This window comes from Eimeria maxima, genomic scaffold (genome assembly GCF_000499605.1).
Source record: "Eimeria maxima Weybridge genomic scaffold, Emw_scaff266, whole genome shotgun sequence".
In the NCBI taxonomy this organism is placed as follows: Eukaryota; Apicomplexa; class Conoidasida; order Eucoccidiorida; family Eimeriidae; genus Eimeria; species Eimeria maxima.
Genome location: NW_013563748.1, coordinates 5,001 through 16,033, shown reverse-complemented (window position 1 = coordinate 16,033; position 11,033 = coordinate 5,001). Strand labels below are relative to the sequence as shown.

Sequence of the window (11,033 nt, the reverse complement as noted above, 5' to 3'; positions counted from 1 at the left end):
TTTTTTTTTTTTTTTCTCCTTTTTTTTACTGTCTCCTTTTTTTATTGTCTCCTTTTTTATTGTCTCCTTTTTTTTTATTGTCTCCTTTTTATTTTTTTTTTCTCCTTTTTATTTTTTTTTTCTCCTTTTTATTATTGTCCCCTTTTTATTATTGTCTCCTTTTTATTAGTGTCTCCTTTTTATTATTGTCTCCTTTTTATTACTGTCTCCTTTTTGTGTCTCCTTGCCCCCTTTCTGGTGCATCTGCTGCTGCATCTGCTGCTTCATGTTCTGCTGCTGCTGCTGCTGCTGCTGCAGGCGTTACGCTTCTTCTGCGCAGCAAGGAGGAGAGGTGGAGGTAGCACTAGTAGAGAGTACACCTGGTTTGCTGCAGCTGCGTCTTGTTGCGCTGCTAAACCTTAACGGGCAGCAGCAGACTGGCACAGCAGCAGCAGCAGCAGCAGCAGCAGCAGATTTGAGTTGCTACTGCCATTGGGGTTTGCTGCTAGATGAAAGAAAGCCACAGGAGCTTGCTGCTGCTGCTGTTAACCAGTGCAGCAGAGCAGCAGCTGCTGCTATCGCCAATCTGTCGGACCCCCGTATACAGCCTGTTGTTGCTGCTGCTGCTGCACCTGCATCTGCATCTACTGCTGCTGCTGCTGCTGGTGCGGCAGGTGCTGAAGGAGTAGTAGGGTTGGCTGCTGCAATTGCTGCCCTAAGCCAAGTACCTGGGGGAGCAGCAGCAGCAGGGCCTCCTGGGCAACAGCAGCACCCCGGTCAGCACGCTGGCAGCAGCAGCAACAGCAGCAGCAGCAGCAGCAACACAGAACAACGATGGAGACAGCCACCAGTTAGCTACTGGCCAGAAGGATCTGTCTCCTCAGACACCCAGAGTGTTGACTCTCCTATGAAGAGAATCTCCGTCAGCAGCAACGGTGTCTTGCTGCTTAATGGAGACAGTAGCAGCAGCAGCAGCAGCAGCAGCAGCAGCAGGATCTGCTGCAACAGGTCTAGGAGTGTAACACTGTATGTTATCGATCTGAAGGTCCCGCGTAGAGTTGACGGCAAATCCAGTAAGGCAGACAGCAGTTACAGCAGCAGCAGCAACAAGAGCAGCAGCAGCAGCAGCAGCAACAGCAGCAGCAGCAACAGCAACAGCAGCAGGAACAGTCCAAGCGCGTACACTATAATAGATACACAAAGTTGTATGTTTACCTACAGAACAAAACTCTCACCCTGTACCATTACTTGTGCTGTTGCTGCTGCTTCTGCTGTTGATGTTGCTGTTGCTGCTGTTGCTGCTGCTGCTGCTGCTATTGCTGCTGTTGCTGCAGCTGTTGGTATAAGTTTTGTATTACGATCAGGTAATTATCCTTATAGATGGCATCATTGCTTATTAGGAGGAGAAGAAGGAGAAGGTAATTTTATTATTAATATTTATAAACCTTTTTTATTTACAAGTCTTAATCAGCAATTATTATTATCTAATGATAAATTATTATTCTTATTAGCTGCAGCAGAACCTAAAGCTGCTGCTGCTGCTGCTGCTTCTGCTGCTGCAGCAGCTGCTGCTGCAGCTGCAGAAGCAACAGCGGGAGGTGATGGAGGAGGAAAAGGAGAACAACAAGGGATACCAGCAGGACATGCAAGGAGACGACGATCCTCCTCTAGACATCATACCGCTATGTTGCTAAACAACGGAGGAAGAGAGCAGCAACAGCAACAGCAACAGCAACAGCAACCGCAACAGCAACCGCAACCGCAACAGCAGCAGCAGCAACGTCAGCAGCAAGAGCAACAGCAGCAACAGCAACAACAGCAAAAGCAACAACAACAGGAGCAGCAACAACAACAGCAACAACAGCAACAGCAACAGCAACAGCAGCAACAACAACAACAGCAGCAACAACAACAACAAAAGCAGCAACAGCAACTACAACAACAACAACAGCAACAACAGCAGCAGCAACAACAACTACAGCAACATCAACGGCAGCGGCAGCAGCAGCAGAGCAGAACGACAGCACATGGTAGGCGGCGGAGTTCGGGGGAGCAGCTACAGAGGCATCTGCAGCAGCAGCTGCAGCAGCTGCTGCAGCAGCAGAGTGCATTTTTGCATTCATTGTTTGCATCATCTCGTTTTCTTGCCTGTCCCCTCCCTCCATCACCTGGATGTCCCTGGGGTATATGTGCTGCTGCAGCAGCAGCAGCAAGAAAAGCAGCAGAAGCAGCAGCAGCAACAGCAGCAACAACACCAGCGACAGAAACAGCATCAGTGCCAGCTACTCCTTCTGCTGCTTTTTCTGTTGCTGCTGCTGCTGCTGATGGACCTGAGAGAATAGTGAATGTGTTGCTGTCCCTATTAGAAGGAGACAGCAGCAGCAGCAGCAGCAGCAGCAGCAAGCAGCAAGAGGAGACAAAAGGTGTAAGCTTCTGGTCTTGGATATTTTCATTTTTCGTCACCGAATTATGGGCATTCCAAAATGTTCAACAGGCAGCATTTATACTCCTTATGAGGGCTCGTAAGCAGCAGCAGCAGCAGCAGCAGCAGCAGCAGCAGCGGCAGCAGCAGCAGCAACAGGATGGAGTAGTATGGCAAGGCCAACAACAACAGCAATTTGCAGAACAGCAGCAGCATCATCATCACCACCATCAGCAACGGCTTGAGCCGCTGCAGCAACAGCAGCAGCAGCTGCTGCAGCAGCAGCAGGAGACGGAGCACGTTAAGAAGTTGCCTCCTGTCCTAAGCCTCAGCTGCTGCTGCCTCCCTCATCCAAGACGTCGCTGCCACAGCGAAGGCTGGGATGGTACCCGTTTGTGCAGCAGCAGCAGCAGCAGTATTGCTGCTGCTTCTGCCTCCTCCCCTGCTGCTGTTGATGTTGCTGCTGCTGCGGCAGCTGAAGGCAGCCCTTCAAGCTGGCCGCTGCAGAAGCGTGAGCACTCCACACCCTGCACAGAGACAGCAGCAGCAGACGAAGCCTCACCAGCAGCAGCAGCAGCGCCACAGCAGCAGCAGCAGCAGCAGCAGCAGCAAGCATCTGTTGAGGCAGCAGGTCTCGTTGCACGTGCTAGTGATGATTATACCACCGCAAGCGAGAAGGCAATAGCAACAGCAGCAGCAGAAGCAGCAACGATAGCTCTTGGCACAACAGCAGCAGCAGCTGCTGCTCCCGGTTCGTCCATATATACAGCAGACACGGCACTAGCAGCAGAAGAAGCAGCAGGAGCTGCAGCAGGAGCTGCAGCAGGAGCTGCAGCAGCAGCAGCAGTAGGCATTTCTTCTGGTTGCAGCCTACAGGAGGATGTAACGGAGGAGTTGCATGCAATGGAGGAGGAGACCCTAAAAGCGTTTGCTTTCCCGCTGCTGCCAGCAACAGCAGCAGCAGCAGCAAACCGTTTGCTGCTGCTGCTGGGGAGACACTGGAATGAAGGAATGGAGGCAAGAAGTGTCATTCGTTTTTGTGTTGGTCTCCTCGCCCCTCTTATACTAGGAGCCAGACTCATGCAGGTACCTGCAGCAGCAGCAGCAGCAGCAGCAGCAACAGCAGCAACAGCAGCCGCTGCAGCAGCTGCAGCGGGAGGACTTTTTGACTTGTTTCCTAGCTGTCTGGGGTCGATAGCTAGCTACCCAGCTAGCTAGCTAGCTACCCAGCTGGATAAATACCTAGCTAGCTGCCCACCCAATGTTTGGTGTCTTTGTTGTTTGCTGCAGGCATTAGAGGAGGCATTGGCATTTGCTGCTGCTGTTGCTGCTACTGATCCCTTCTTTGCTGCTTGGCGTGCTGCACTATCAAGATCTCCAAGTGCTGTGCCCCCTTTATTGGTATCCTTGCAGCCTTCTGCTGCTGCTGCTGCTGCTGCACCTGCTCCTGCTGCTGCTACTCCTGCGAGCTGCTCAACTGCTGCAGCAGAAGCAGCATTAGCTATGGGGGCAGATTCAGCTATACTAAGAGGACTTGTTGCTTACTGCAACAGCGGAGGAGATGCTGCTGCCTTCTGGGCTGCTGCAGGGGTGACGCAGCAAACATACATGCAGCTGCAGCAAACAGAAAGGCAGCTGCTACAGCAAGTGCAGCAGCAAATACAGCAGGAAATGCAACAGCAAACACAGCAGCAGGTAGAACTGCCACAGCCGCGCTTGTTTTTGCCCCTAGACGTCTTCCCCAGGGATTTGTCACGGAGCTCAGGAGGAGCAGCAGCAACTGCAGCAGCAGCACCGGGAGGTGCAGTAACAGCAGCAGCAACAACAACAGCAGGTGCACCAGCAGGAATAACAGCAAATGCATGCACACCCACGAATAACACGGACTTTAGCGTGAACGCCTCCCTCCCGGATATGCAGCAGCAGTTGCAGGAACAGCAGCAGCAGCAACAACAACAGCAGCAGCAGCAACCGCAGCCGCAGCCGCAGCACGGTGTACCTACACCCCATCAGCTAAAGGCATTAGGTGTCTGCTTATCGCAGCTGCTGCAGTTGCTGTCTCTTCTTGCTGCTGAGCAACGATTGACCGTAGAGAGTTGTCTCCTTCGCTGCAAGCACGACCAGCTTGCTGCACCAGCAGCAGCAGCAGCAACCGCAGCTGCAACAACAACAACAGCAGCAGCAGCGGCAGGTCCTGCACAGACGGGCGACAGCAGCAACAGAAGCAGAAGCAACAGCAATAGCAACGAGGTCCACCGCAGCAACTGTCTCCCCGAGGAATTTGCTAAGGCTCTGCCTGTACCAGCTGTCCCCTTGGCGGTGGCACTTTACTGCCACAAGCTGCATGCACAGCAGCAGCAGCAGCAGGCGCAGCAGCAGCAGCAGAAGCAATACCATCACCAGCATGAACACTATGGAGAACTGCTAGTGCAGCTGCAGGTCATTGCATCACATCCTGCTGCTTCCCGCTGCCCCATGGAGCAGCAGCAGCAGCAGCAGCGCCACCTATGCGCCTGTTGCAGGGTTCGCTGCAGCTGCCTTGAGCTGCTGCAGCGGGTGGGCTCTGTGCGGGGGATGCTAGCAGCAGCAAGAGAGAGCAGCAGCAGCAGAGAAGAGGCAGCAACGTGTGCAGAGTTGCTGCTGCTGGAGGTGTCTCTTGACTCTTTATATAATCAACTATGCAACAGAGTGCTGCAGCAAGAAGCATTTGCTGCTCTGCTGCAGCAGCAAGTCCTCAGCAGCAGCTTCCCTGTTCCCTTCTCCCCCTTGCAGCAGCGGCAACTCAAGTTGCTGTTGCAGCAGGAGCAGCAAGAAGCACTAAGGAGGGAAGAGCAAAACCTGCAGCAGCAAAGTCATCAGACTGCAGCAGCAGAACAGCAGCAAACAGCGACAGCAGATGCGAATCCTCAAAGCCCCCAGCAGCAGCACCAGCAGCAGCAGCAACAGCAGCAACAGCAGGGGGAAAGTGCGCGCACACCGTTGGAGTCTCCCGCCCGGAATTCTCCTGATGCTGCTGCTGCTGATCCTGCTGCTGCTGCTGCTGCTGCGCCTCCTGCAAGCTCTGTTGGATCTTCTCCGAAGCAGCAGCAGCAGCCGCAGCTGCAGCACCTGCAGCATGCACGACAGTTTGCTGCGATGCTGCAGCGGCTGCCAATGCCTCTGTGTCCTCGTTTGCTGTTCCCCTTAGTTGGCGCTCTGCTGTTTACTCTCAAGTGTCACTATCCTTGGTAAGCAGCAGCAGCAACAGCAGCAACAGCAGCAGCAGCAACGGCAACAGCAGCACGAGCAGCAGCAGCATCATGAGCAGCAGCGATAGCTTTCCTGTACTGTTGCAGTTGGTCTAGAGCCACTCCATCATTCGCTGCAGCATACATCTTTTGCATGTTTCTGCTGTTTCTGCTGCTGCGGCTGCTGTTTTTGTTGCTGCTGTTGCTGCTGCTGCTGCAGGTTTACGGAGGTATCAATAATAGCAGCTGATTGGGCAGCACTAGACGGAGATGCAGTAGAGTGTCTGCGCAGCTGCAGCACTTGCTGCAGTCGTCAGTTACGTTTTTATTCAGGAACATCACCAACATCACCATCTAGAGCAGCACAAGCAGCAGCAGCAGCAGCAGCAGCAGCAGAAGGTACAGCAGCATGGGCAGAATATGTACTGCTGCAGCAGCTGCTGCGGAGGGCTCTCTTAGAAAGATTAGGAAGAGCAGTTGGCCGTCTAATTGATTTAAGTCAAGAACACTTCAAGGATAAGATACTTTTCTTCCTTCAGGTGCTGCTGCTGCTGCTGCTGCTGCTGCTGCTGGTGTTGGGTGCTGCTGCTGATGGTGCTGTTGATGATGGTGCTGGTTATGCTGCTGCTGCTGCTGTTGCTGCCTCTGTTGCTCGTGTGGCGGTGGTTGTGACTGCTGGCTTTGTCTCGCCTCTAGCTGTGTCTTCTGCTGCTGCTATCCGGGAGTGCTGCTGCTGCTGTCCGGGAGTGCTGCTGCTGATGTCCGGGAGTGCTGCTGCTGCAGTATGTGGCAGTACGCAGTTGGGGCTGCTATGCCGATGCTACCACAGCAACAGGAACAGCAGCAACAGCAGCAACAACAGTAGCAGCAGCAGCAATAACAGCAGCAGGTTAGGTGCTGTGTTGTATCCGCAGGCTGCTAGCGAGAACTCAGCTGTGGGGACTTGGGTAGCCTTAGGAGTTGTGCAGCAATCTGTGCTGCACTCTGTTGTTGCGGTGAGTTGCTGCTGCTGCTGCTGCCTTCTGTGTGCCCTCCTGTCTCTCCGTCTGTCTACTCTCTTTCTTTCTCCCCTCCTGTCTCCTTATCCCAATATTCGGTTCCTTACTGTGTAGCTAGCTGTGTATCTATCTAGCTAGCCAACTAGCTAGGTAGCTAGGTACCCAACTATCTACCCAACTAGCTTGCTAGGTGGCTAGCTGTTGCGCATGCATACACAGTGTGTTGTTTTTGCTGTTGCTGCAGGCATCACATTTGTTGTCTTTTGCTGATAGTGTTTCCCCTTCTTCCCCTCCTGCCCCCTTTTGGCTATTCCCCACAGAAGCAACAGCAGCAGCAGGATCTTTGTTGCTGCTGCCTTCCTTGAGTGCTGCTGCTGCGCTGCCACCGTCGCCGCAGCCGCTGCTGCTAGCATCCATTAGCAGCACAGGAGATGAAGAGATACCACCGTATATCAGGGCCGTGCTGCTCTGTCCAGCTGCTGCTGCCTTCCTTCCTGCTGCAGCGCAGCACGCGAAGCTGCAGCTGCTGCTTCTGTTGCGGGAGATTCTCCGGCAGCAGAGTATCGTGGAGGAGAAGCTGCAGCAGAAACCGAGCTCTCCTGATGATCCCGCAGCAGCAGCAGCAGCAGCAGAGGCGGAGGCAGCAGCAGCAGGGGGATCGGTAATGGAGGCCCCTCATCCGTGCGCTACATTTGCCGAGTTGGTGCTTGCTGCAGCAGCTGCTGCAGCAGCAACAGCATACCGCGAGTTAGAGGCAGCAGGAGTTAATTGTCCCCTTCGTTGCTGTGCTGCTGCTTCTTTTATTAGTGGCAGCAGCAGCAGCTTATTGATCCGCTGCAGGATACAGAGGTGTTTCTTTGTAGTATGTAACGACCCTGCATATTTCTTGCTGCTGCTGCAGCAGCTGCAGCAGCAGCAACGGGAGCTGCAGGTGCGTTGTTGGTTAGGGCGTTTCTTTGAGGAGAAAAGCTCTGGTGTCTTGCCGCTGCATCAACTGCTGCAGCAGCTGCCGCTGCAGCAGCAATACTGCGTTCTTAAGGAGAGGCAGCAGTTTGTACTGCAGCAGCTGCGTCTTGCTGAGGCATGGCGAACATCTCCCTTGCTGCTGACACGAGACGCAGAGATCTGCTGCAGCAGCAGCAGCTTCAGCAGCACCGGTGCTGCTGTTCGCATGCGCAGCAGCTTTACACAACCTAGTAAGGCACAAGACTCAGCAAGCCACCTGCCGCTGCTGCTGACTGTCTCTTATCCATTTATATCTCCATTGCAGCTGCCGAAGCTAGCTGATGAGGAGCCTCGTGTTCCTGCTGCAGCACAAGATGCAGATGCAGCAGCAGCAGCAGAAGCAGCAGCAGATCTACTCGCAGAGGCAGCAGCAGCAGCAGCATTCAGACCGCAAGATACAGGCGATATCCTGCTGCTGCAAGGGGAAGAACTGCAAGAAGATGGTGTATCGTCAGGTGCAGCAACAGGAGCAGGAGCAGGAGGGGGAGCAGCGGCAGCTGCAGTAGCTGCTGCTACTACTCCTCTCCGTCTAGGCAAGGCTGCAGGAAGAGAGTTAGACAGCAGCAGGAGCAGCAGCAACAGCAGCAGCGGCCCTGTCCTCCCTGGTCGTGGTCCATACGGCAGCAATCCATTGACTCCAATACGTATAGGTTCTGGTCCATCTCGTGCAACATCTGCAGCATCAGAAGCAGCAGCATCTGCAGCAGCAGCAGCAGCAGCAGCAGCAGCATGGAAACCTGTTGTCGTAGAGCATAAATTCTGTATATGCCTCTTCCAGACACAAGTAAGACAGCGGCCACTTTTTTTGTCTCTTTTTGGTGAGGGAGGAGACGATCCCGGGATCGATCCCGACGATGCAGCAGATGAGAGTGAGGGGGAGTACCAGACGACTGCAGCAGCAGCAGCTGCAGCAGCAGCAGCAGCAGCACTTGATGCACCTCCACCAGCAACTGCTAAAGCTATTGCTACTGCAAGAATGATTAGCTGCCGGCTGCTGTCAAGACGCAGCCGCACAAAAATGCTAAAAAGTATGAGTGTGGGGTGTGGGGTGGCTGGGCAGCTGCAGCAGCTGCAGCAACTGCAGCAGCAGCAGGCACCGATCCGTTGGTTTTTAAGTCCATCAGCCTTTGAGCCACATCATGTTGGTGGCCGATGTCTTGGTGTTGCTATGCTGCAACAGACAGCACTTGGCAGCAGTCTTGCTGCTTCTGCTGCTGTCCCCTTTGCTGCATTAGAGCACTGTCTCCTTTTCCCCCCTAATGCACATCTAAGAAAGGGACTGCAGCGGATATCTGCTGCTCTTGATTTAGCTGTTGAGGTGGCGGAGTTGCGGCAGAAGAATGCTGCTGCTGCTGCTGCTGCTGCAGCACGAGCCGCAGCAGCAGCAGCACGTGCTCTAGGAGAGAAACCGCCCGATGGTGAAGCAGCAGCAGCTGCAGCAGCAGCAGCAGCAGGAGGGGAGGGGCCCCTCCTTAGAGGATTCCTCCAATTAGAAAGATTACTACGTAGGGGTAGACATCTAATGAGTTTGCTGCAGGCACCTCCCGAGGTGCTGCACGACTTAGACTATTTCTGTAAGGGAGGAGCATACGATCCTGCTGCTGCTGCTGCAGCAGCAGCAGCTGCTGCTGCTGCTGGTAATGCTGCTGGTGGTGGTTGTGTTACTGGTACCAGTGGTGCTGGTTCTGGTTGTGCTGCTGCTGCTGCTGTTGCTGGTGGTGTTGCTGGTGTTCCTAGTGTTAATGCATCTCCCTCTGCTGCAGCAGTCTGCTGCTGCAACGACAGCAATGCTGCGCTGCGCTTGCTGCTAATAAGAGACACACAACGTTTATGGTCATCTATTTTGTCTGTATGGGCTACTCTCTTCTCCCCTCCTGTTGTACTCGCATTACAAAGGGCAAGAGTTAAACACTCCACTGTAAGTTGCTGCTCCTGCTGCTGCTGCTGCTGCTGCTGCTCGTGTTGCTACTGGTACTGCTGTTGGTGCTGCTGCTGCTGTTAGTGATGTTTCTGCATTGTGTATGTATTTCTGTTGATGTTTTATTTGCTTCTTTTGCGCATATATTGATCATGAGTATATCTTCATTCATTTTGCTTCTGCTGCTGCTGCTGCTGCTGCTGCTGCTGCTGTTGCTGCTGTGCTGTTGACTTCAGGTTCGTGTTGCAGTGCTAATCCAACTAGTGAAGAGCAGCAGCAACGCTGTCTCTTTTGTCTGTCGTTCTTCTGCTCCTTTGCCTTCTTGCGAGCCTTTTATAAACAGCAGCAGCAGCAGCAACAGCAGCAGCAGCAGCAGCAGCAGCAGCAGAACCAGGAGCAGTGCAGTTGCTGGCTCCGTTGTACAGGGTTTAGGCCTGCTGCCTAGAGAGACAATCCAAGGGGTTAGAGACACACCTGGTTTCCCTGGTCTTTTCTTCTTACGTTATTGTATGCCTGAGCAGCAAGAGTCTTACGGCTGCACAGACCCTGCTGCTGCAGCAGCAGCAGAGGAGCAACAGCAGGAGGACCATAGACACGATCATGATGAGCAGCAGACATCACTCGATTGTTGCTGCTGCTGCGGCTTGCCTCCTTCTGGCTGCAGCTGCGTAAAGACAGCAGAGGGGACACTTATGTCCCCTCCGCAGCTGCTGAGGATGAGCAGCAAAAGTGCTGCTATACAGGCAGGACCTGCGCTGCTGCTGTCTCCTGATTTTAGTGTAGAGGGACTAGAGGGCCTTATGGCTGTTGATGGTCTTGTGTCTAGGCTGCTGCTGCATCGGCAGCAGCCGCTGCAGAGACGCGACCAACGCAGGAAGCAGCAGCAGCAGCAGCAGGTAGGCAGCAGTGGATCGGGGATACAAAGAGTAAGACTTAGCATGAGAGACACAAAGTCTCTTTGTGATTCAGCAACAAGAAGGGAGTGTCTCCTTGCTGCAGCAGCAGCAGCAATTCAAGCAGAAGCTGCATTAGGTTATCCACAGATTGTTCATGGCATCTGGCATCCGCCAAGTGACAGCACAGCAGCAGCAGCAGCAGCAAGAGCAGCAGCAGCAAGAGCAGCAGCAGCAAGAGCAGCAGCAGCACCAGGTGCAGCAGGAGCAGCAGCAAAAGACGAGACATGGAGGCAAACAGGCAATATAATTCTTCTTTCTTCTCGATCTGTTTTGCTGCCAGAAGGAGACACTTGGGGGCAGCAAGAGGAGACAGAAGATGCTGCTGCTGTGCGTCTATCTGAGGAGCTCCTTGCTTCCTTTTCTCCTACCTTGCCTGAGTAGTTGCTGCTGTTGTGCAGCAGCAGCATCTGCTGCTGCTGCTGCTGCTAAACAATAGGCTTAGACACAGCAGCAAGAATAGCAGCCGCTGCAGCTAGCTGCCATTATCTTTGTTGCGCAGTAGCTGCAGCAGTAGCTGCAGCTGCTGCA

The 11,033-nt window shown here is 53.7% G+C and overlaps 1 protein-coding gene across 1 annotated transcript in view; it reads left to right on the top strand.

Moving 5' to 3' along the window:
• EMWEY_00025240 (hypothetical protein, conserved) overlaps positions 1-10,886 on the top strand; it is a gene marked incomplete at both ends in the record, with an annotated part of 14,102 nt that extends 3,216 nt beyond the window's left edge. The window contains 8 exons of the mRNA XM_013478039.1: positions 298-1,052; positions 1,344-1,397; positions 1,542-3,487; positions 3,692-5,628; positions 5,849-6,167; positions 6,543-6,623; positions 6,871-9,549; positions 9,786-10,886. Coding sequence (XP_013333493.1) covers positions 298-1,052; positions 1,344-1,397; positions 1,542-3,487; positions 3,692-5,628; positions 5,849-6,167; positions 6,543-6,623; positions 6,871-9,549; positions 9,786-10,886 — 8,872 coding nt within the window. The remainder of the gene's footprint in view (positions 1-297; positions 1,053-1,343; positions 1,398-1,541; positions 3,488-3,691; positions 5,629-5,848; positions 6,168-6,542; positions 6,624-6,870; positions 9,550-9,785) is intronic.
• Positions 10,887-11,033: the final 147 nt, after the last annotated feature.